Source organism: Varroa destructor, unplaced genomic scaffold, assembly GCF_002443255.2.
Source record: "Varroa destructor unplaced genomic scaffold, Vdes_3.0 BEIS01000001.1, whole genome shotgun sequence".
Lineage (NCBI taxonomy): Eukaryota > Metazoa > Arthropoda > Arachnida > Mesostigmata > Varroidae > Varroa > Varroa destructor.
This window is the reverse complement of record NW_019211454.1, coordinates 35,248,767-35,275,187: the sequence shown is the minus strand read 5'-3', so window position 1 is coordinate 35,275,187 and position 26,421 is coordinate 35,248,767. Positions and strand designations below refer to the sequence as shown.

Below are 26,421 nucleotides of genomic sequence, written 5' to 3'. Positions count from 1 at the left end.
CTTTGCTTTTTCTGGCCACACCGTTGGAAAGTCGCACGCGGGCCTTCGGTCGTTGGTGCAATTCCTTCTCATAGGGGCTGCAGGTTGCGTCGCGTCTCGTACAGGTAGCATAGTATGTTACGCTAAGGGAACAGGATGTAGGTGTATGAAGAAGAGTACTTCTAACAAACAAAACAGTATGGCCTACTCCAATAGATTTGCCTTTTAAAGTCGCGTTAGATTTGTGCATATGCCTTGATGCTGCCAGTTCGTGTCTGTCTACGAATAATACGCATTCTTCCTATGAATAGCAGCGTTTGTAGAATATTTTCAATTGAGTTATTCTGAATCTCCAACGGTACAGCACATAACCAGAAGGAAATAAAGCGGAAGAGTACATGCAACGCTTTGAGACGTAATCGAAACGTGTCAGTTTAGGTGTTGGTGACATTATATCATGCAAGAGCCTGAATCGGCTGTATTTGAAAAAATGTGTTTACGTGGTTTAAAGACAATAAATGCAAGTCGAAAAGGCTGTCATTTCGTTAAACATTTTATTGGCCGAACATTCCGTCAGCACGGAACCTATTTGCCTAATTCATGATCATTAATAACTCTACGTCTAAGCAGGGCATCATATTCATTAAACAATGCGTGTTATAAATACTGTTCGAAGATGCCACCCGACTATAACAAGCAAATACACCAAGTGATTATCAACAAATACTAAATAATGATTTTATTTAGCTGACAGGACCAGCTGTTTAACACTGGTCACGATAAAATCGTTTTCTATGACTCTTGCATGCATTCTGCGCATGCAGCATCCGTGACACACAATTAAGTCTATGCAGAAAAGTTAGAAAATTCGAGCTACTTTTCTAATCTTCACTTTTTGTCATCACGGTTTTTCTACAAAAAACCAATACGATGCATTTTCCTCCTTTTGATATCGCATTAAATCAACATAAAGCTTTTGTCTGTCCCCTTTTCTTTCGCGAACTAAGTATGAGCTTATGCTTGTTTGGCTGTTCATAGACAGAATTTTTGAGTTAAGAATTTATTCTAGCCGTCTTGACCTCAGCAAAACTGTGGCTGGCGCCCCTTCTACTGCTACCGCACCTGACTACAGGCAACTAGCTTTTTGCGGTACAGGCCTTGCCATGTGGGCTGTGCAAAGCTAGAACCCGAAAACCCAAATGTTCAAAGGAAGGGCCGCCGATCTTGGTAACTGTGTACATTATTGATGCGAAGAGGTAGTTTGCTTCGTTCAGCTGGCGGTGGAAAACGGCTTCGGCCATAGCAATACCGGCTACCTACGTACGGTGGAGATGACGATGTCGAAAGGGTGATTTAGGCACTGGTCCCTAACATCCACAGCGCCTGTTTCCTCTAGTCCTGTCCTCTATGTGTCTCTCATTTCGTTTCAAGATGCTCATTTATTTGGCTAGCTAAGTTCAGTCTGTTATGGACTTACGACCAAACGGAAACCGAGGGTCAAAGGTAAAAGGTGAGGTGGAAAAGAAATGGATAAACAAACAAAGCACACGTGACCTCATTCTGGTTCAGTTTGTATCTCTGATAAGTACAAAGGTTTCTCGTTTATAGTACATAAATGGCAAAAGTACGGAAATTCCCTATCACACGTCAGAGCTGTTCCACTAAGGTGCTTACGGCGAAATGAATATATGGAATTTAATCGCAAGGCTGGTAGTAGTAGTACGCTCGCAAATAATATTCTTTCTATATTTTTTAGAACTCATTGTAGCCACTAAAAACATGCTCATGTGCAAGCTATATAAATCAGCAACGTCACCTACTAGCTGTTCTTACTCTAAAGCTTCTCCGATCTGCTTTAGCATAGATTTGTTTGCGTTATTTTTCAAAACCTCATCAGATGATCGGGCACACTTAAACAATGACAATTAGAATTTGGTAAATTCAAGTAAGTCCAAATATTCGAGTCCAAAGGTTTCATCGGTTTGAAGATTGCCCATCTTAATGCAATTAGGTGCTAAACTTTAGAAATTTCGACCTCTTTCTTTTACTATTCTAACATATGTGCTTTTCTGTGCAATGATCCGCCTCTTATTGTTGGCGTCCTCCATAATCATGAAAACTTCGTTTCTTTAGCGATCGAGAGAAACTTTCTTTCGATCGAGCTTTTATATTTGACGTTATATGATTTACATTATCGACATGTCTTATTTTATTTAAAGCGTTAGTATCATACTGATCATTTTGAACTAGTGTTTTTCTATTAAATAACGATGCGTCAGCTAGTCGTTAATGAGACCTCCATAAGACGATTGAATGCCCTGTCAAAAGCAAATTGTTAACAGGAATGATTGTGAAAGGCCGACTTTTAATATCTTTCATTTCTACTCCAGCTTAGCCCCTGTCCGTTTGTTTCAACGTTCTTAATCCATTCGAAGCTTCGCCCCCACTCACATTAGCTATCTTAGAACTTAGCCGATAGTATTTGTAGTCTTTTGTGAGATCTACAATTAATCTATCAGCTTCTTGTCACTGGCGAGTTTCTGACGAGTACGATTCCGGGTGCAGCATACCTGATACACAAATGAAATCATATTATATATTTTTAAATTTTAGTGCCGCGGTTATGTACACCGTTTGCCAATATTGCCGCTGCTTACCCAATTCAGTCAATCTATCGCTCAATTTTTCCAATTTACTTTACGGAGCATAAACCGTGGCCACTCAAGTGAATTCCATTTCGGTTTGCGAACATGATAAGCTCATCTACGATGGTTACGCTATCGAAATTTTGACATTTATACTCTATAGACGCATTGTAGACGCGTTAGGCTTTTAATAAAGGCGGAGCTATCGGACGAAGAAACCTAGCATTGAAAAACGATTCGAGTAACTTGATTTTTTTGGTTAATTGAACAGATTGAAAATTTTAGCAAGTGAGTTGGCATGGGTTCTTTTACTTGATAAGCACTATCGAAGTTTTATCTTCGTATGTTTATTTCTTAGCTTACTTGATAGCCTTCTATGGTCTGTACATAGTTAGATGCAAACTGTCCAGTAGCGCAGCTTTAACTACTACCTAAACGGCCGATTACGTGCTAGGCTTATGTTATATCTATTGCTTTGTGGCCTGTTTTTCGTATGCTTTCGATAGAGCCGCTACGTCCACTTAGTGTAGGAGTTCGCTATCACTTGAAGCGCTGGGCCCCTCGAAGCCCCTTTCGAAAAAAAAAACATTACGTTTGGTATCGCTTACTATTCGAGTATGGGGATACAGATGTGCACAACTAGACTTGCATTTGCAGCAATTTATTGGCCTGAGCTAAAATCGTACTCACTAACAGTAATGCGGAAATTTCAGGGAAGAATATTAAAGTATATTCAGTGTGGAAGTTGTGGTTGTACTAACTTATTCTGTATGTAAGAGAAATTAGGTGATTTTTAAAAGATATATTTTTAACCTTGCATTGACTATTTTTTTTTGGTATATATAGTTTTTTTTTTTCAGTTGAACCATATCACATAATTACTTCTTATGATTATAAGCAACTCACTCTAGATGCCTTTACAGTAAAAATGTAAACCGTAGTTTAAGCAATTAAAACCAACTATGTCTCTTGACTGATTATACGCAGTAGAACTGACAATAAATGGTACGCATACAGAATTTCGGCTTATAATAGGCATTGTTTATATCTAGGTCCCTATCCTAACTATCGTTAACTGTACACTGCTCTCTTTTAAAAAAATATATCTGCTAGCAAGTAAGATAAGGCCGTAAGGTTACTACCTGGTTAGGATAGAAAGCAGTTGATGCGACCATTTCGGGTTCACTACTCTGCTGTTGCTGAATTTGATCTGTTGTAAATTGGATGGACGGATTCTATGAAATTTTAACCCATTTTGAAACCATCTCAGATACTCGTACACGATTTTCATAACGATAAGGGCTAAAATCTTAAAGTTACAATCTCACAGGTTCTTAACAATGTACTGCCTCAGATAGCTTTGCTATTACTATCAGCTCACATGCATTCAGAACTCTCAAGATATACACCGTACATGATAGGTATCATTGCTAGCCTGGATGTCAAATTTGCGTCCACTGAAGTTTCCTTTTCCGGATTCGAATCTTATTGAGTAACGTTTTGGACCTTGTTTCATGTTTAAACCTTAGCAATTCGCGGTCTCGGCAACCTCAATATCCCCTTTTTACTCATTCATCTTTCTTTCTGAATGTATGTATCTATCCATATGCTCACATATGGGAGTTTAACATCAGATTATCTCGAATCGTACTGCGAGCATAAGAATTCTAAACCGACGCGATGCTATGAATAGAGAAGAATTATAAAAGGACAGAACAGAATATGGAAACGTAGCGATGGCTCGATGAAAAACTAATGGGAACGAAAAGTAGAGAAAGCGTGAGCTGGTGATTGGGAATAACAACGAGTTGGCTATCGTCGTCTCATAGAAGAGAGTACCAGGTTAACGGGGAGGATCGTCTGATGCGAAGAACGGAAGTTCGCCACCCCGGAAGTAGATGTGGGATGCGTGCTTGCGCAGATACTCCTGGAAGTCGAAGGCCTGCAGCGCACAACTTGTCAGTAAAAAAGGGTCTGACGAGGCAAACGAAGCGTGCCAGCTAGCGAGAATACTTGCTCTAAGACGATGAAGTATGACGGGGCGGACCCTGATAGCATGTAGAATGTTTGCGAAACGAAACTACCATCAAGGGAGTATGACGGTGACGGTGATAGTAGGAAAGTGGCACGGCGCTATAAACCGACAACACATAACGAGATGTCTGCAGCGTAATCTAGGTGCGAGATGTGGATGATGGTCAAGGAAAAGCGGAGGGAAAAAGATATGGTGTACATTTTCACGACATAGGTCGAATCAGGGGAAGGAAAGGAGATAGAACAGGAAGCTGTATTGGGGCTGTGAAGCAGTTAAGAATGACTCGGGTGAACTAAAGTGGGCTCGAGTTGGGTGAGCAAAGTATCCGTCGTTTAAGTGGTGGACAAATGAGGCAGAACAAGAGGTTAGAATCCGGCCACTGAACCATTCAAACCGTAAGTAGCCCAGCTGAGAAAGAAGTTAATTAGGTGCGCCTGCTGTTTCATTTACTAAAGAAATTGAAAACCTACTACGAGACTACATATGATGATTACGAAAAAAATGTAGGCCTTTTCGGTCTGTTTTGTGGTTGAGAAAACAACGAAGAAGAGAAGAGCGAAGAAGCAGGAAAGAGCAGTAAAGGATAAAATGGATCTGCAGGATCCGCCTTCCTTCTTGCAAATTGAGAGTAATCGTCGTCAATAACACCCGGCAATGGTCCCTCCATTTCCTTTAGGGCTTTCGGTACCTTATCGGAAGGATACCAACCCACTAACCGTCCGCCAACCCGACTGTTTGTTGTTGGGACTTGCATGTCACTTTGTGGTGATAGTCCTGCTACTGCTTTTGCAACTGTTTATGCGTATACTGGCAGATAGAGCTACTAGATCCATCCCAAATTGTCGAAATCAACTCAAAGGAGAAACGGGGACCTTAGGTTGGATGGAAGGACAACCTTCAAAGCCAGGGATCAAATATCTATCGCCTAAACGAGAGGATTGAACGCAATGAATGTCTCAGTGGCAGTGACAGTTTTTATGAGATTTTCTCTTTGACGCCAATCTAATCTAGGAGATAAACATGATTGATATATGGGCACACGAAGTAGTTGATTTGTTTTGCTATTACCACTGCTAAAACGCCATTACTTTCTGAGTACACATTTAGAAGGAACCGTTGTTCACTCTCCGCCGTACTATGACCATATTCAAGCTAAATGTACGTCCCATCATTTTTGCCTCTACTGTTTAAATTTTACTATTAATATTACCTTAAATAATCTGGAAATGCCGTTTCTAAGGATAAGATGAATAGAGACAAACGGCAATATAATTCTGTTTCTGGATATCACAGACCGGTTACAAGAAGAATCCTTGAATTTCAAACGGGTGTCATCATTTGAAGAGACGAATCCATAATTATTTGGTTTTAAAAATGACCTGCCATGCAGTTATTGTGGACACTCGCGTAGTGATAGAGCCTGAGTAAGGCAACATGCTACCTAAGACTTCAGATCATGAATTGAACCAAGACTCAAGCCGACGTATACGACTCGCTGCTGTTAAAACATACGGTCATCTGCTTTTAGCATGAACTGTAAAACCGTCGTTTTTTCAATGTACGGAATCGTCCCCATCTATAGTTAAATGACAGCTTTGTATGGCTTGAGCAGTGCGTCGAAGAATGTTATTTTCGTACAAGGTGCCGTCTGCTAAAATCCATCAGTAGAGTAGCTCATCTGAATTGTCGGTCGTCCAGTTGGTAAATGTTTTTGAGCGACTGCTTGGCCTCAAGCACGTTTGTCTATGCCAGTACGTACACATGGAACCCTTACGTCGAACAAAAATTTTGTCTTTGAAAATTCCGGGGTTTATTAGTTCGTCGGGTGGTGGTTCGAAGCGGGGCGTCGAAAAAAACGGTAAAATGATAGCGACCGTGCGAAAGTGACAGTGCACCGTTGAGCAGAAGCTTTAAAGCTTCTTATAATAAATATACATTTGGCTTGCTTTTTCGAATAAAGCAACTTATACGTGATTTGCATATTCTTCTCGATTTGCGTTATTGTCAGTACCGCGGTGTCGAAAGCAGAACGCAACGTCTATTCTAGCGGTGTAACGTAAGGAACAGTGACGCAACGATTTTAAAGCTAATATAAACTGAGACGCACGAGATCTTGCCGAAAACCAATTTCTTTCCTTACTAGGGTGTTCTTAAAAGTTCCGAATTTTTTTTTTTCTATATATTTAATTTTTACATGAATGTTATAAACTGTTAGTACGGTTTTCTGGGAGTAATGTTACACGGCCTGAATGGCAAATACAACTATGGAGAATCGGCCCTGCTTTTAACAAGGATTTTTGTTATTTTCGCGATTTTGATATTTCATTTTCTGTTGCTATTCGTCGTTGTCCAGTGGACCGAACGGACGATCGTACGTGGACCGTCGTAAGCCCCGTAGAGCATTTAGCCTTTGATCATCTTCGCAGCATGTCTTTGATGAGATAACCGAAGCCCGAGCTGTGATGACTTGCAGCGATTACAATGATGGCAGTCTTGATAATCCTATTAATATCATCGATTCATCCATTTATTAGCATGGCATGGCCCCTCTCATTCTTCATTCGGCCTTATCATTCAATAGCGGTAGACTGTTAGTCGGAGGCTGATGTTACCATACGTGGACTTAAAAGGCACAATTATAGTGCGACATATCTTCGAAAGGGGCACGTTTGTAGCGACCAGACGTGATGTTCAGTAGAAATCGAAAATAGCAAGAAGTAGTAAAGTAAAACGACAATTTGCATTTGATTACCCTAGTAAATGAGAAATTTATTAGGATGAGCTTGTCGCGTCATCTATGCATCATGATGGTTTTACAAAAGTTAGCTTGCCTTCTGCAAATCCACCAACGACGAGGCAAAGGTGTGGTTGGCTACGTTGAGCAGGTAATGTCATACTGAACCATTAAATTAACAGAGTTCACCTAACACGTTAACGTACCCTCTGATAATAATATACATTCGTATATTGTCATGCTCTACTTAAGTTGTCCCTACGTGTTTAGCTTGAAGATGGCCTTGTCCAACTTGTATTTGATTGTAGCACCTTTCATTATCGTCGACCATGGCTACAACTCACAATGCACAATTCTTTTTGAATCCTATCAAACGCATAGCATCACCTGCTTTGACCTATATGTATACATATGAATACGCTAACTTATATCGCTCGTTACTCTTTGGTAGCAAGTCCTTGTACTGAAGCAACTACAAGAGCTTGCTACCAAAGAGTACGCATATATATATAATGCATCTTTTCGCCGTATATCATGCCCTCGAACTTCGAATATCAGTGCGTTTGTTGATCTTTCTCGGTGGTTTATAGGAGATCGATGCGGTCGGGGTTCGGATGAGACGCTCAATCGTTCCGAGTGCAGCAGCCTGGTTGGCTCTGAACACGAGCAGCCACAAGGGGCGTTGCAGACCCAGCTACAGCCGCCACCGCCACCTCATCACCGGCCACCATCACGAGAGGGTCAACCTCCATCGGCTTCATCGGTCGCGCAGCAACAGCAGCAACAACATCACAAGGTCAATCAGCATTGAAGTAAATACGAGCTCGGACACGTTTCGTACGCACACGTACAAAACACACACTTAGTTTCTTTCCTTACGGCTAGTTCTGCTCTTCTCGTTATATATTGTTATAGCCTGTGTATTATGGCTTGGACAAATATTTCTCGACCCTACGCCCTACGGTACATGTCACGTCCAGCAGCACTGCACTGGTATTTGGGGCTGATTTTGGGTTCATTATTTTAGCAAGTTGCAGGTAAAAGTAGAAGGCTGTCTCTAAGTGCGTAGATAAACGTATCTATCTCAACTTGACACAATTATCGGCAAATGAAGCATCTTATTGGCCAGAACGTTGATTCGTACTCTTGCGACACGTGTCGAGAGTACGAATACCACGTAGTACGTTGATAATTGACCTGATCCTTCTAGCACATGTTGTACGTCTTAGTATTTTGATATAGCTGGGGTGGCCGAAGAAGCCAAAACTGTAGCTACTTTATAATATTTTAAAATAATATCACTTAATTAAATTTGTTTCATTTTAATCAAATATATTTTTCAGGCAGCATCATAACTACATCACTGTAGAGGTTTTGGCCAAAAAATTGAAACTCAATTATTATCTCTAAGAAGTTCTGCAGAGACCGAAACCATTATGGCCTGGGCATGCAAAGCCCAAATAGTACGACGAATGCGTTCAAATTTCCCATTAAACTTTTCCAGTAATTTTAGCTAAAATGTTTTGGTCGGTCAGTGTTGCAGGTTTAACAGGTTTAGCAGGTTTAACTAATGCGTTTTATCTCACCGTGCCCGGTCTATTTTTTTCAATGGTTTGTTGTGATCTTGTTAGTTGTGAACAGTCTGGATCGGTCGTTTTACCAAACGGACAACTCACAATGCACAGTTCCTTTTAGGTCCTGTACCATTTTGTTTGGCGTCAGCGTGGGCTTTGCCACAGATTTAAAAGCGCACACTTTTTTTTATTTGTACACCGTTGTTTTATGCGATTTACTTTTCAGCATACGTAATGAAGCGCATGCGCAAGAAATGGTTCGATCTTCTGCAGAGTTTTGCGGATGGAAATATGTCGATTCGTTCGTTCACCCAAACATTCAGCCTATTGAAATAATTTAAAACTCTGTGGTCGTGAACGTTTTGTTCCCTGGCGGGAGCACAGCTACTGGCGTATCGCTTTTGTTCCACCTACCACCATCTCTTTCCGCACTTGGTCGACCACTGCGAGGAGCACATCGAAATTTCCAGAACCATCTTTAGGCCGTTCTTTTTCGATAACGCATCTTGACCATAAACAGTGCTGATTTTTTATCTTTATCGTAATAAAGTTCCGTAAGAAAACAAATTTTTGCAAAAATTTCGTTACTCATCCTAATGGTAGTCCCACAATTCCTTTTGACACTCACTGCTGCCAGATATCAGCTTTCGACTGAGACCCGCGCCGACCTGACGCGCTTGATCTAATCTGAGATAAATTACTTTAAAGCTATATAGATAGAAGGACGCATAATACTTTTTCTACAACTCGGTATAACAGACGAAGTGTTGCAGAGCTAAAGTATCAATGAAAACAAAGGATTTTTTTTATGTCAAACTAATTTTGTTCAATTGTCGAATAGAGACCATAAGGTGGTGCCGGGATGTTTGGTGGAAAAGCTAAACGTTCTTCTTAAATTAGACGCGAACGTGTTTTCGACTAGTACCAACCACAACAACAGCAGCAGCAGCTTGAAGATCTATAAATGTATTAATTAGACAGTGGTTGCTCGATCGGCAATCCGGAAGCTGTCGGTGCGTGCCGTTCACCTTAGAAAATTTCGATCTGACCCGGTAGCCAGTTCCTCTCGAACCATATCTCCAATATATCATTAAACGAAGTTATTTTTCAGGTTTTGTAAGGTCTCCAAGGTGTTGCAGTGTTGGTTTGAAAACTTAGTATCAGCTATTTTTAACTATAGATTAGGGCTGTGATGGCCGAACCCTGCTGATTTGGACTTTAATGAAAAATGGCACCCCCCATGGGTATAGTACCACTAGCTAACGGTAATATTGTCGCTTAGCAACTATGAGCTCGCTTGTTCGATAATAATCATATAATGTGTCACATAAAGCTGCCATGAGCATAAATGAAACTAGCGGGCGTCGGCCTTGTATCGCGCAGTTCCTGTTCAGTGATTCGACGTTAGACAGCGCGAAAGTTGTAACGCGATTGTATATTGTGAGCTGCAAGTAAATACGTAATTGGTCGTGACACTGATACGCATAGACAGATCACATTCATTCTGTATGATCTAAGTGATCAGCGTGCGGGTACCTACTCCTGGAAGTGTGACCACTTGAGGTTGTGGTTCGCGTCAATCTAGTTCGTTAAGTACGGCGGGGGCCCTCAGTTTAAGAAATTCGAGAAAATCTGTCAGTTCAGTAGTGACTTGATAGATCTTCTCGAATCCTCTGGTTGCATTGTTCCGAGATGCTGCAGCCTTTGTCGTCGTTTTGTATATAATCGTCGTCTACCATTAACTTATCCAACTAATATAATTTCATTCGCGGCCTAACGTGAATCGCTGCGTTTCGGTTATGCGCTAAGAGTTATACCATTGCAGCTACCCGACCCGTTATCCTTTTATCCAGATATAAGTCTATTGTAATACGAACAAATTTTATTGTGGGCTATAGGTTGATTGCGGGTCTACACCTATTATTATAGTTAGACCCTTGCAAGTCCCTTTAGGACTTGGTTGTCGTGTGACGATTGTTGGTTGCACTGATGATGATGACTTTCGCTGATCTGGCAGGAGAACGTTTACTCTATTGTGGGTAGCCTATTTTACACATCGCATTGACATAAGCTATTGCTGGATAGCAAGTTGACACACTTACAGGTGTCTGGGCCTTAAGGTAATTCTGCTTTCTTCTCGAAATTTTTCAACAAGCCTGATATCTTATTTAACAGAAACCGCCACTTCCCTTCAATTCTTACTAGATACCCTGCTGCGTTCACCCAATTTCATCTCAGTTAATCCGTTCCTCTAGCTTTACATCGACATATCAGTTAGGCAAAAACCATTTTACTGGTTAATAGTAAGATTTAGAAACTGAAGAGATTTTTAAAACCTAATTTTGTGCCCAACTTGTGCTGTTAAAACGAGAAAAAAAAACTACTAATATAAATCTTTAGAGAACTTCCAGTTATTATCGCTAAAAAGGGTTGACTTACCTAACTAGCTAGTTAACATCACGCTCTATCGTAAAACAAAATTGGTTCCGCAAAGAAAAGATCCAATTGGCTTTATCTCATACAGCCCGCCTCTTGACGAATATTTAGCTTCCGATCGAGATTAGACCAAAGCGGCCAGTTTGTGTGGGAGATCTGAGATTGACATAGAGACATACTTTTTTTCAGTATTATATAAATAGAGTATCTGTGTTTACCTAGAAGCCAATGTTTCATGCTAGCGCTCTTAACTTACGTGACAATAGTCGATAGTAATACCGCTTAAATTAGTCGATATCTATACTTAACACATGTTCTGCTACTGCTTCTACGATACAGGAAGCACTGTATTCCCGACGGCATCCAATCAGCCATCCAGACAGTCTCACACCGCTGCTTGGTTAGTTTGCTTGAGTTTTTTTTTTGCTTACGTTTGCTTATTCTAGTTATCATAGATCACAATTGTTATGTAGTGGAAATGCACGTTATTTATTTGCGTTTCGTCCTTTTTACCGCTTGTGATCATAGCTCTATCTCCTTACACTGTTGCTTTCCATATTTCCTTTTCTGTTACCAGAATTCATTAAACATATACGAGATCTTTAATATAGTGATGAACATACGTTTGCCGGTGCCATTTCTTACCAATAAATCGGCAGACTGTGTCAAAGACAGATGGTCAAATCTAACTCTTATAGAGAACTTTTTTCCGCACATTCTTGCTATCATGCCTATATTGTAGAAGTTTACGGTTCGGCAGCTTGTCGGTGGAACAACGATCCTATTTGTGGCAGTTTTGCAACCCACTTCACTGGCTACTCAGAGTTCGACGAGGTTGCCTCCATAGGCCAGCCAACGTATTGTTACTAATCCACTGCTTTGAATTCAAACAAAGGGGATAGGGATATATCGATGTACCTGTTGATTGTGTAAGACCTCAATAATGAAATTCTACGAATTGTGATTTCCAATTACTTTTTGTAAGGGCTGAAATTACTATGTACCTATTAATTTAATTAGATAAATATATTTCATAAAAGGGAGGCCATGAAATACGACAAGTTTGCCAAGTCTCTTGAATGTTGACAAAAAGTCGGTTGCCCATTAAGAGGTTCTCTAGATGGCGTCTAATTACGTAGTGCGTATGTCCTCCTTTGAATTCAAGTGTACAACCCAATAGGCCTAAATAAAGCATGTTTTTTGCCCAAATAACTGATGTGTTGCAATAATTCGAGAAATGTACATCTTCCATTTCAATCTCATACGACGCCTACTTCGGGGTTCAGACTTCTAAATGTCTGAGTTAGCTTTTGAACAATGTTATCTAATATTAAAAATATATTTAATGTTGAGCAACATGAAAGGCTCAATGATTTCGGCAAGCAGCCACAGACGTTTTTGATGTAGAAAAATCAGAAACTTTCTTAGCTGTTATGTATAAAATAAGCCTATTTCGTTAAACCATGTGTACGCAATTCACTCTTTTAAACCTCGCACGTATTAAAACACATGAAAATTAGATTTGCGAGCATAATCTGATTTCGTAAATAGAAGAATTGATTTTTGGTATTTCTTGTCCGGGGTTACGGGTTTCTGGTTGTAATTATTAGTTATCACACCTTTCGAGACGTTGCGACGCTGTCAGCTAAATATTGATTGGGCCTGTCCTTTCACCTTAACCAGCATCGTATCTATCCTATAGATAGCGCAGACCAACGGGGCAAATGTGATATTTTGCAATCCCTAACGTGACAGCAGCTTGTTGTCCAGTAGGAGTCTAGCAGTAATTTTCCTCTGGTTGTTAGAAGTCCTGGTTGATTGTCCCAGCAGCAAATCGGTTTTTCACTGTTCAAGCCTCTTTCGGCTTACTCTGCAAGAGCCAAATTTTGATAATGTTGAGCGAGAATTTCTCAGAAGTCCCTCTCAAAACTCATTGACTACCCTACGGAGTCAGCTACGGGAAACGTCAACGTTTGCTCGTCGTTTGTTCCGCAAGGGAGGACGAACGGGGGCTGCAAATTGAAGCGGGAAGTTCGGGAAGATGTCGTTGTGACAAGGCGCACGGTAACTTGGAGCTCGTTGGGGGGTGCGAGAAGGAAGGTCAATACAGGAGAGGTAGGCCGGAGGTTGGGGCCTGATCACAGCAGGAAGCGGAGACGTAACGAGTGTTCTCATTGGCCCTTCAAAAGCGCAACGAGCTGAGAGAACATGCATGGAAAAGGGGAGCATTAGGAGGGGATTTTGCCATTGTAAAAAATCCAGTTGAGAAGAAAAGAACTTGCTATTTTGTCGCATGGGTCGGCAACGCGGAGGAGATGTGGACACAAACTAAGGCGATGGCTCAGGAATCTAGGCGAAAGAAAGCTTTCAGCCAGCGCTTACCCGTCACTCGCAGGAGTGGTAAGCAGAGCAGTGTTTAAAGCACTTCCCCACTCCCTCTTCCTTCCTTATTTTCTGCCACCCACTATTGATGACTCCTTCAGCCGCGAGAAGGAACAGAAGCGGAAAAAAACGGGAAGTTGGACCAGCAGGCGGTGAGAATTTGCGTTGTCATAGTGGTAGTAATGAGTCGCAGTTGCATTAATCGGGCATTGCTGGGGGCGGCGTTGATAATGGCGAACAGCCGGATCCAAAACGGCGCCAGCATCCTGGTGAATTTCGTCTAAAGAAAGACAAATTCGACACTTGGTTTAACTGCTTTTTTATTTCACCCTCTTATTATTACTATTCGTCTTCCATCTGCCTGCCTCTTCTACATCGTTTCCGTTGAGCGGTAGTTCCTTTTTTTCTGGTGACCTAGCGTTTCCGTCCTGCCATGGCTCTTCTTGTATGCGCTGCTCTAAACACAAAACGAATAGAAATAACTAAGACAAGGCGGGTATACGTTTTTCCTTTTAAGGTTTTCAAGGTGTCTTTCCAACTCAGACCCTGTCTATTTACACTGTTAAAAGCTTTTCACACTTACTGACAGTATGTTCTTATAACAGTTTCCAGATGAATCTATGTTAACAAAATCTAATTACGTTGGTGTTTCAAAGATATTCCCATAGTCGTATGCATGTAAGTGCTTTTAATTAGATAGTATCGTACGTATACAGCGTTTTAGGACAGCTTTTTTCTTTCAAATTAACTTATGGTAATCTTGAGCGGATCGTTCATTTGCTTCTTGCGGCTTTATGTTACAGGTGGCCCAAGCAGTCAGTGGTCGTTGAGCAGTGCTCTGCAACGGAGGTCGACAACTGAGTCGCTCCAGGATGTATCCTGTGATTACTACCATACTCAACCTTCGTTGCACACGGTTAGTGATACCCGGTAACCGACGACTTACCAGGTTATTTATTCTCAAGGGCAACATCCCGAACTAAATAGATGAGTTTTTTCATTATTTTCACGGTAAAGACAAACGAACTTATGGGGTTTTATGTAAAAAAACATATGTCAATACGGCAAACAACGTAGGCTAGCTTTTAGTCTAGTTTTGAATGACATTTGGCACATGGTAAATCCTTGAAGAGATTTAGAAGTCATGAAGTAGACACGGTCCATCAAGAAATCTCAGGGAAGTAGTAGGGGTGTTTAATCGACAGAAAGGTCCCCGTGATGGTACAATGATAATGCGTTTACTCACTTCACCTAAAGATACACCACGGTATATGTTCGAAACCGGGCGTTGACACGCTTCGTTTCGTTGTAAAAGCCTGCCGTCGGAAGCAAAGCTTAACACCAATTCAGGACGTAGGACCCGAAACGTTTATGAAGTGACAAACTTGTCCGAAAAAGACAATATCAACGAGTTGATGTGGTTGCCTCTCCAGTAACGCTTTTGCTTATTACGGTGGTGCTTCAATTTGCCGAGCAGTTTTTCTGGTCCTGGTCGGGATTTGTCATCTAAATTAAATACTTCACAGCTTGCTTAGTGTGACTCAAATGTCTACCGTATTTAGTGTGCGATTTGCTGGTACAGTAAGTAGTTGAATTGCTGATTTCGTGGTAATTTATGATAAAAAACACTTTGATAAAAGCTTTGTCATCTCAAAGAAGAAAAGCTTGCACATTTTATAATTCATCCCAGAAAGAAATGGCCGCGTTTTTTTGTTTACTTGAGGTAGAATAACAATAATTGTTAATTGGAGCAAGTCGAGCCTCCGTTCTGAAATCTTTTGTCTTATTGACAGGCTATACCTCCTGATTCCTATAACATTTGTACTTCACATACTGCCGCAGCCTTTTGTCACCTACGAGGAAACCGATGATACACGACACACATCTAACCTCTCTACCGTATAGCTTGCATTAGCCCATATATATTGTATTTCAATAGACTTTTTAGTTAAATATATTATCGCAGCCCACCATTGGATAAGATATTCCTCCAAACTACTCTTGAAACCATTACATTAACCTTTTTATCTTTCAGTTAAAAGGACTAGCCGTTTAGTCGTTCACGGGTGACATTGACAACTTTGCCTCGAACCATCCCTAAAGCAATTAAATAGCAACTATTGTTTTCTCTTTTTCATTTTACATTAAACATGTTCTTCTGAGCATGCGCACGACGCGCGACTACACATTAGGATATTGGGGCACATTTTCGTTGTAAAGTTGTGTAGTACATGGTCTTCAGTGTCTTACGGACCATCGAAGGAAACCGATGATTGAAGCAGCAGATCTAATACCGGTCGCCGGCTGGCGGGATTGCGCATCGTAGAAAGTCGAACAAGTCGGGTCCAGTCGATTGGGACAAGGAAACCCAGTGACCTTCAATTGGGGCAACAATATGGATCTTCGGTAGCAGAACCTGTCGCATCGAAAGCAACAAAGTCAGCATCGATTGGCGATGGCATGACATGCTGCCGTGTCGTCGTATCGTAGCATCACATTTGGGCATTGTGAAAAAATAGGGGAACAGCCAGGGTAAAAGTCAATGCAGTAAGCGGGCCTATGATGGAGTCCTACTACCGGCTCCGTCAGAGGAGACCTCGAACGGGCACCATGGTGTTTTCGACGCGAATAGTGACTGAGAGAGAGATAGTGGCGTAGAGGATATGCGGGCATTGAATATGAACTCGTCGAACCCGCCTGAGAGTTAGGCGATGCGATTAGGAGGGGGCTCTGAGGGGAGGGAAACAATGGCCAATCTCCTCCGAGGGTGGAGTAGATGTGATACTATTGTTTAGCATCCCAAACAGATAGGCTTTAGGCGCCTCTTCTTTCCAACGTTACAGCGACAGTAGCTCGACGCCGCGGTTCTCTTTTACGATCGCCTATGCCGTTAGCCCTATTGGTCCCCCGGGGTTGTCATAGTCGATAGTCAGAAACCTTCGTGGGAATATGTATCTGTTGCTCAGCTCTGCTTCTCTATTACGGGACACTCTTCATTTATTCAAGTTCGCTTGCTAACTTCCGCGTTCTTTCGCTTCCTGCGTCATCATTAGCAGCATGCTTCATGAACTGCGCTAAAGAGCACTTAGTTGTTGTTGATGAAAACGTGGGGAAAATGCTGTTAGTAATTTTGATTTGGTCTACTGAACAAAGACGGTACTATTGCTTGCGTTTATGTTAATGTAAATGTGACATGTAACATACTTTATGTTACTGTTAACACCGCAACCGGAGTAACGCGATGTAGAAGCGGTTTCGCTGGACATCCGTTCGTCGAAGAGCCACACCGCTGGGTCCGTCCGTCACTTTCCTGTCTCAGCAAGGGATTAGCAGTGGGATAGCGTAGATTATGTTAGTGTAGAGTTGAGTCTGTACCAAATGGAAGAACAGGATTATTGGATTCTTGTACTACGACGTGTCAACTACGGAAGCGTACCGACAGACAAGCTAGTAGCCGACCATGATATGCACATAGTGCAACGACGGCCAGAAAACTACTTAGGAACCGGTGGAGCCGGGGACGCTTAGAGCAGTAGAAATCAATGCTTCAAAGCTAAAGACAAAGAGCCACAGAAACACAACTCTTACTAGTCTAATCTCCCTCCATAGTACCTATAGCTAGCTGCAATGCAAAAAAGGAATGGGAAAGAAACTAGCTAGGTCGTGTGAGAAGAAAACCTGTACTTGAACAGTAACTGGTAAAGCTGTGCTTACCCCGATGGGCTTTGCGAGATACGCTTTTTTCCGAGATGACTTTCTTATTTGTCGTCATCGTCGTTACCGTTGTTTTCCATAAAATGGGAGGATACGGGCTAATCAGTTGGTCATGCCGTTTGGATTTTCCAGGACCAGTATATTAAGAACAGAAATGACACTGGGGCGGGACTGGAGCAGTTCGGCGCTTCTCCGTATCTCGAGAATTACACGTCTTGCATACCATTGGACTCCGATCTGTAGAGCTGCGAATGCAACCTCCGTGGCACGTGCCTAAACGCATTGAATTAATTTCTTTGAAAACGTTCTTCGGCCTGATCCTACCGCCGCAGTCTGTATCTGCATCGAGTACCTCTTTCGGCTTACTGCGTTTCTATTGAAGTTTGCGTTCACTATGCCGCTCACCTGTTTGCTTCCGCTGCCGTTTATAGAAGTCGCTTCCTAGCGCCCGCGGCGATACAGGATTGAGTTGCGTACAAGGACGAGTTGGGCTGCCAGAAGGGCTTGAATAACCTCTGCACTCACATCCTATAACGTTGTTTTGCAGCAGTTGGGAGGTGATTTTTTTCTGCATAGAATTACTCTATGAGAAAAACCTAATGTTTGCTATTTATTATCTTCCCAGGCGACCCGTTGCATCGGCGTAGCAATATTCGCTTTCCAATGCTGGCGACGTGTCATTACCTTAGCGCTTAAATAGAAAGGCGAATACCGCTAACAGTTTTCCTACTAAATGTCAAATAAACCAGTCATTGGTGCAATGTATGACGGGTAACAACAAAGATATTCCGTGACTGCTACAAGGCATGAAATATATAGACAATCAGTTTAAGTGTATAGCTAAACGGTGTACTAAGTAATGAATCATCATGTTTAGCAGATCGCCTGAACGAAAGCTAGGACAGTACCGCTTTTTTTTCTGAAAATATTCTAGTTACTTCAACTATTTAATATGTTTAGATTATGGAAAAGCTGAGACACCTTCTGCACGCTTTTCCAGTCAGCCTTTCATCAAATAAAATGTTTCATTTGATATACATAAATCCCGTTTTCTGTAAAAAGAGATCCTATTTCCGCATCAGTAGACTATATAAGTTTAGCAATGAGTACGCCAACTTGCTCAGGACCACTTGTGAAAAAATCAATGATGTTTGCATAATAATAATCGGTAGTTAACATCTCGGGTACGTTGTAAATCTCGTTCACCCTTCTTGGGGCGTAACAATTTCACAGAATCAATTCAAAGTATGTTTAGATTTTCCCTTAGTGATGATTGAGCTCTATCAATGATGCTCATTTAGTTTCAGTGGGGGGGGTACGAAAGACACTCATCACAATTTCTTTCCCAGAAAACGTAGAAGCGCTATAGCGTTAGAATGATGGTATTACCAGAAAAACGGCAAAAAAGGTCGTCGAACAAAATAGAATATATACACCTCACCAGTATTATTTTAAAATTTAGAATATATTTGTTTCACTTTTAACATATAGATAATCAATACGTGTTCGATAACTCTGTGTTGGATCATTTCGTCTACAGTACACGTTTAGCTCCTAAGACACCAACAGGAAGGGAAGTGTTTCGACGGCTTACATTGGCCGTTTAGTTAACCTTCCGATTCGTTCTGTTGATCCTTTATCGTATCTTGTGTTCCCTATCCGTCCCTTCTTCGCTGGCGCTTTGCAAAGCTCCGTTTCGCACGTGTAAAGCACTCTCCTTCCCCAGGCGTCCACCTGCGAGATTATGGCACTTCTGCTGCTACCCCGAAGCATCACCGTCGTGAGATTTCTAATTATACTTCTACCCCTCGACCATTTTTTTCCCATTCTTTCTCCCCACACATCTCCTTGTCTGTCTGCTTCTACGTCTCACGTTCCTACGCAGCGTTGGACAGAGCGGGCTTTTCGACTTTTGTTTCGACGATAGCAACTTTGGCAAGGTCTCCTGTGATTATCTTTTCAAACAAGCGCACACAAGCAGACATACACAGCCATGCAGTACCACACGTGCAGCAAAGCGCTGCCGTTTGTCAATAGGACGTCACAATGCGCCCACTGTACGTCGCGCCACCGTATTGGTACAACCGGGGCAGCGTTGTCCGCCTTTGGCTTGTCGCCCTGCTTTATCGTATCGCGTATTCAGTGGCGGGTGCCTTCGATTTTCGTTGTTATTGGGCAACTGCGACAGAGGCGGCAACGGCGATTGCCGTGCTGAAATAGCAGCAGACCAGTAGAAACAACGTTCTAGCTTCGCCATGGAGGCGGGCACATGAGGAAAGGCTGTTGTTGGTAAAACATTGACGTCAGTATCGCGGCGACAACAAGTAGCGACCCTCAACGACGACACGAACTGGTCTCGCGTCGTCGTCGTCTTCCATTTGAAGCCAGCCAGTTAGAATACCAATAGCAATTTGTATATGAATAGTCGTGTACACATGAGACTATTAAAATAAGCCCAATAGTATCGATATTGTCGAGTGACGTATTCTGTTTGTGCAACTTAGCATATGCGCTAGTTCAGCGCTGTACACTCACTAAAGAACACATACATACATACATACATACGTGTTTTGTATATATTGTACAATGTGCAAGTGTGCTTCGATCGACAATACGACGGATGGACACATTCTCCAACAAGCGAGAGATTAATTGTTGTTCCTATCATAATATTTTTCCTGTTTGTGTAGCTGTTCCGCTAGCAATTGTGCTAGTACTCGTTAAAAAGGTGGTTATCGTTATTGTGCTGTTGTGTATGGAGTATATGGATAACCTGAACAGTGGAATTGCTGTGGAATCTCGGGGTAACAGCAGGCGAAGTACTTTCTTGGAATCCTTGGACCTGTTCCGTGTTTCTCTGCTGAGGGTAGAGTATTCCAAGGCTTCCTCGATGGCGACCAACTCAGAGTCTTCTTCGTCGCTGGGCGATGACTGGGCAATCTCATCATTGTGGGACTGTGTAAGCCGAGTAACACAGATCGCTGGCCGTAACAAAACTACAGCCAGAAACGTAACAAATCAAATGGTTAAACCAATTGCCTTATATATAGATATATATATATATATAGATAATTTGAATCGTTATCAGAAACACGGGCAATAAATCATTGCGTATCTCTGTTCCTGGAGTACGTGATTGTCAATACAAGCCAATTCATTGGCATCACAGCCGAAGGACGCAACGCTGGCTGGATAATATATTCAGTCGAGGCTCTGATCTGTTGTCTGGTCTGATATTGGGCTGGAAATAAGACAGCTACAGAAAGGTGTCTTATTTGATTTTTCGATTCCCTGCACCATGACGATTACTTCGTCTGGACGTCAATTTCTTGCAGTCAAAGCTATGCAATCGCATTAGAGTGGTTCCCCTTTTGTACATATATATATGCCATGTAATATATATCCTATATACTACGATATAAAGTACATCTACAATGATGTTGCATTGGTCAAACATAAATATTGTTATAATACAATCTCATTCATATTTTTGGGCTGTAGCATCTTAGTCAAGTAGCAAAATACAAAGAATACTTAAATGGTACATAATAAAGCAAATATATATATATATATATATATATATATATATATATATATATATATATGTATCAAAGGTTGCGCTTTCTGACTCATGGTTTATCTTGTATGTACACTTTTGGCATTGTCAGTGACGCAAACGTAATTAGTTGACAATGGGTAACTTTATAGTCAGATTACATGGTTTTTTAATCCTCACCTAAATTTGAATGTGAGATCTACGTATTTGTTGTAAATAAAGCTTGCTTATTTGATATGGCATCAGCATACACCGTTGAACAGTTTTTAGTTAGACCACCTATTATTAGGACACCTGAATACTTTCGTTCCTGGATAAGCAAAAGTCATTTGGCGACAGATCTTTGCTTCGTTTTTACTTTACTTATGTATGGCTTGCGTCTAAAGGGCACGTCTCTGTAGACCGTCTCCACTGAGCGTCTGCCATAATAGGTTTGTTCCCTTATAATATAATGTCCCTTATATTATCAACTATATTTGAATTGGCTGGCAGATTATTTTGGTAGACGAGAATGAGAAAGTATCAGTGTGGGAGCACGGTCATCTATACGTGATCCCTCTAACGTGACAAGAAGCCTTAAGGGACTTAGGTGGAAGGTCTTTAAATCTTATAGTCTATATAGGCCATCCAAAGCTGTATCTAGTTAATAAAAGTAGACCAATGCAAAATGATTTATGACTCAAGGATGGCACATATTTGACAATAAATATATGTAGCTATAGATAGCTGTTCGACATTGAAATAGACCCTACAAGATCCATGACTTGCAAAAGTTTGGTTTTAATCACTAAGCCACGGACGGCCGTCTTCTTTAAGTACTTTTTGGAATATACCTTATACGTGCTCCTCGGGTTTATCGTCGGGGAAATATAATCTTTCGAAGAACTAATGCCGCGTCTTCATTAAGATTCATAAGTCATATATGTGTGAATGACAAAATGGCGTATCTATTATTACATTGAGAAATATAATTGTTCTATTTGATCGTTGTATTGTGCCGTCAGCATTCTGTGGTAGGCCGTGTTGTCCCAATTCTAAGAGAGCCTATTTTGACAGCCTATTATATTGTGTCGTTGTAGCTAAACTGAGTGGCAGTCGTAACAGACAAGAAAAACGTTTGCCTGACTGACGGTCAAATGGCCAAGGCTGGCGATTGAAGTCTCAGGCCAGCTAGGAAATTTTTACATCAAGAGGTCGTCTCGGATTGCCCTATAAGTCACGCTTGAAGGTCTGTTTCTCGGCAAACGACACGGTTATACTTTTGTTTAAAAGAAAAAGGTTGTGCAGATATATAGAGTTACAACAATTACGCTAATGACGATATTTTTTCCTCCAAAGTTTCTAGTTTGTAACGTTGTTGCTGAAAGCATTATCGTTAGACACAGAATGTTAAACAATGGCACGTATACGAAGTACCGCCTTGAAATAATGGACCAGTAAAGGATGCTATCTTCGCGCTATTTTTGGATTGTATTTTGTAAACGATCTGGCTTGATCAGGAGAAGATTCAACGTTACGTAAAACATTTAACGCATTACTCGAATTTTCAAGCAAACGTTCAGGGGCTGTAAGATATTGCTAGTCAATAACTTTAAAAAATCTATCATTTTAAGCTATGGATAGTCAAAGAAAACGGACTCGAACACTTTTCTAGTTTTTGGGGGCATATCTTTCGACGTAACTGCAGGGTCTGTGTGGCTAATAAATTACCGAGCAGAATAAGACGATAGGAATTATCACCGCGAAGAAAGCAAAAAAAAAAAAACTATGTTGGCTTACTACACTGCTTCAGAAACTACTCGGGAACAACTAAGGAATCCAGGAAGTCCTACCCCAGTTATCACTTCAACCTCTTCATACAACTGTCAAAGAGGTGATTTCGAAAAGCTGTCCTCACAGAAAAAATAGTCGGAGGATGTTAAAAAAGAATGATGAAGTAATGTTTTGACCGTTCAAAATCGGTAGCGGAGATAGTTTACAATTGAATAATAGCTACGTTTCATTGCTACCATTATGAATAAATGCCTCTCATATTCCAGTAGTCTCTTTTATTTCATTTATTATTATTATTGAGATGATTGATTGTCACGAATTATTTTTCGAACGATCTCAAATTAACGCTATAATCAGTATCGCTCGGTTGGTTAATGGGGTGTTATATACGGAAACACCTGCGACCGAACTTACCGTAGGCGTTTGTTCTTGATTTAGCGCAGCGGTAACGGCAGCTGTACTTGCTGCAAATACGGATCTTAGCGGCGTAAAGCCGTTGTTATTTCGGGCGGATCCAATTTATTGCCACTACAGTGAAAGAAGGCCACGTTAATAGTAGTCTCCAGAGGCACAGATAGGAATTTCGCTCGTTATAGGCTTGCTTCATGGGGCACAACCTAGTCATGGCGGCGACGCTGGTGGCTGTGGATGAGGAAAGGTGTTATCTCGGGCAGCGGACTAGCAGTGCTTCTATATTGGCAAGAAAAAACCTCTTTGTAGCTTCGTGCTTAGGCTGGGCTAAACTTGTAAGGTTATTCAATTAGGTTACTTTAGCTCTCGAGTCCTTAGTGGCATCGTTATTACGCTCCCTTACACGGATCAGTTGATCGAGTGTTGTATATGGGGACGTCCAGATATCCATGAGTTCATATATGGAGGCCGTCGCACGAAGACAGGTGTATTTTGCATGTCCCTGTGTGTATTATTGGCTAGTTGCTTTAGTCCAGCGTTATACGCTAAGCGCTAGAGTCAAAGATCCAACCAATTTAGCACATATACCCACATTTTGAAACGATATTGTATAGGGATACTCGGAAATGACGAATCGTTGTGGAAGTTTTGCATTAACAAAATCGATCGAAATTTGTCTGATCGTCTCCAGTACGGTGTACAAATTAACCCGCTCAGGGTTCATACATCTTGAGCTTATCCGCTCACCTGGAAATCTGACTGTGCTCCGTAGAATGGCTGTCTCTATAAGGCATAGCTCTGTGTAGTGAGTACGTATATTTATCGTCGCTTCTGTCTCTGCCCTCTATTCATTTTCTTTCAGCTCCATCGCTCGCTGCTGCTCCCATGCAATTACCTTATAATTGCACATAGTGTTCGTTTGTTTTTCGGTTCGATCGTTCGTTCAGAAGGTCGTCCGCCTATGGCTGGGTGAATAGGCGCACGGGGGCCTGTTTGACTCCGGCCGATCTGACTCAAAAGCCTAAAGGGGCCTCTGTGGCTTCTAGAATTATGGTAAGCTCTCGACATTTCGAGCCGTGGCACACCAGTTACCAAAATGCACTAATAGTTCCAGTGGCGGCAATGATTTGTCAACTAACGCTGCGTCTTCATTTTATGTCGCGTTTGTTACCGCGGTCATCTTAGAGAATACCTGCAGAATATGAAAGGCAAGACATTGATGCAATGGGGAGGAATAAATAAGGATAAATTAACAAAAAAAAAAATAAATTACCTGTGAGACTACAAGACATCTCAAGAATCGGGTTGCTGCACATTTCGCCGAGAATTGTATTTAGCTAGTAGATTAAGAAAAAAGGTTTGAATGTGGCAAAAAAGACAGTTGTAATGACGGGGGGCTACGATGAGGACGCACCATGGTCATGCTTCTAACAATAATAGCACTTATGGGGGTAGAGACAGACGAGCGCTGCAGGCTGGTTTGATGTTGAGATTTATCTAGCGAGGCCGTTGTCGTCATAGTTGCTTAATGGGAACTGCGAGGACGGCAGTTACAGGGGTTCAGCAGAGTCAAGTCATTATATTAATGCGCACTACACCATCTGCGTACATCGTCGGCGCCCATCGTCGTTGTTGCTAGTTGATGAACGCGGTGTTAGTGTTCATCAGCAACAAAAGCGGTCACCTTAGCGTGTCCTCGCGTGAAATCAGATTGCGTTTCATCTTCTTCGCATCATTCTCATAGGACGCAATAAGGCGACGATGATGTGCTCACTGTGGCCAGTCTCTGCCCTAATCTGACAATATAAGACAAGCGCGTGCATGCATTTAGAGGTGTTTTATATACTAAACAAGAGACAAAAAGGCGGTCTTGTTCAGTTGCGTTAGATGATTACAATATACTGTATTATAGCGTGCAGAAGTAGTACGGATGGTCCGTGTCTAGAAGAAAAAGGCATTAGCAGGGAAGAGACTGATACGTCCATTCAGATAATTGTAATGTTGAAAAGGCTGAAGCACAGCTGTACGTTTGGTTAATCCAAAAGATCGATCGTTTCTTTCATATTTATTTTGACGAGATCTGTATGCATTCTTACAACAGTATGGTATAGAAATGTGAGGTGGATAGGGATATGCTGTGCTTTCAATACGACAGTTATCTAGCGCATAAAATCTTCTGTTTCTTTATGCTGTTCGAGCTCACTTACAAACGGATCTTCTTGGGAAGAAACCAACGCCGAATAACAAACTGCGATAAACGATACCGCTCGCCCTCTGTATTCTATGTACAAGATTTTCGTTGTGAGTATTGTATCTGTGTATGAGTTTGTGGCCACACTCGTTATTTGGGTGCGACGTTTGATAACAGTGAAAACGCTGGTGATCATCTTGAAGTCTCCTCTGGCCAATTATTCCATATCATCAAGGTCAAAGAGACGCCAAGAGAGCCCTGCGGAATGAAAGGAAGACAAACGGGCAAAAAGGATAGGAATGAAGACGGTGCGCACGTTTTTCAAACGTAGCCGGAGTCTATAATAAATGCTGCTTCACTTGGCCCTACTCGTGAGGGCGGACGGCGCGTCACGGCTACTATCACTGCTCGAACTTCACTACCAAAATCTTGGGCACTTTTTCTGTTGATACATAGAAAATGATACGAGCAGAATTTTGTGTATCTGGGTTTGCATATGGACCGGGAGGGGGGTACGCGAAATAGCAAGTGGAGGACAGAACTTTGTGAATCTATGACTATATGTAAAAGCGTTCGTCAGCTGCGCAATGGTCTTAAAAGGAAGCAAAAAGGAAAAAGGAAAAACCGTACAAAACGGTCGGAGCTCGAACGCTTAGTCGCTACTCGAGAGTGGGTTGTGAGGGGGGTCGGTTAGGCCAGCAGCAGCTCTGTGGTCACGTTATCTGAAGCGGCAGGCCGACGGATGCGACCCTTCGCGCTCACACGAGACATACTTCGCACATGCGCCTTTGGGTTACCTGATTTTTGCAGTAAAGCAAAATCAATGGCAACTGGGCTTTATTTGATTTCTGAAAATTTCGGCACTAACGACCCGGTCACCATTTCTTTCTTCCTTCCATCTTCGGCACTTATATCATGGCTCAACTCCTCGAGTTCTTTGCACCTCAATCGCATGCAAAGCAGCCAGCGATTTTCTCCTGGTCCCAAAGTA

At 41.7% G+C, this 26,421-nt stretch overlaps 1 protein-coding gene and 1 long non-coding RNA gene across 8 annotated transcripts in view; one reads left to right on the top strand and one right to left on the bottom strand.

Moving 5' to 3' along the window:
• The window catches only part of Dlg5 (MAGUK family member discs large 5), a 50,396-nt gene that overhangs the window by 4,540 nt on the left and 19,435 nt on the right, over positions 1-26,421 (top strand). For 2 of the 6 annotated variants that reach the window (XM_086976861.1, XM_022809458.2), the window contains exons 2-4: positions 7,984-8,189; positions 11,743-11,803; positions 14,589-14,701. In XM_086976861.1, the coding sequence (XP_086832987.1) occupies positions 7,984-8,189; positions 11,743-11,803; positions 14,589-14,701 (380 nt within the window). Of the gene's footprint in view, positions 1-7,983; positions 8,206-11,742; positions 11,804-14,588; positions 14,702-20,119; positions 20,459-26,421 lie in introns of those variants that run through there. The other 4 variants (XM_022809546.2, XM_086976862.1, XM_022809757.2 and 1 more) reach the window with 4 other exon arrangements.
• Positions 11,814-26,421, bottom strand: part of LOC147758562 (uncharacterized) — a 107,429-nt gene continuing 92,821 nt past the window's right edge. The window contains exons 1-3 of one of the 2 annotated variants that reach the window (XR_015318637.1): positions 23,243-25,971; positions 16,990-20,495; positions 11,814-14,242 (exon numbers count right to left, since the gene is read on the bottom strand). This is a non-coding gene — a long non-coding RNA (uncharacterized LOC147758562). Of the gene's footprint in view, positions 14,243-16,989; positions 20,496-23,242; positions 25,972-26,421 lie in introns of those variants that run through there. The other variant, XR_015318636.1, reaches the window with a different exon arrangement.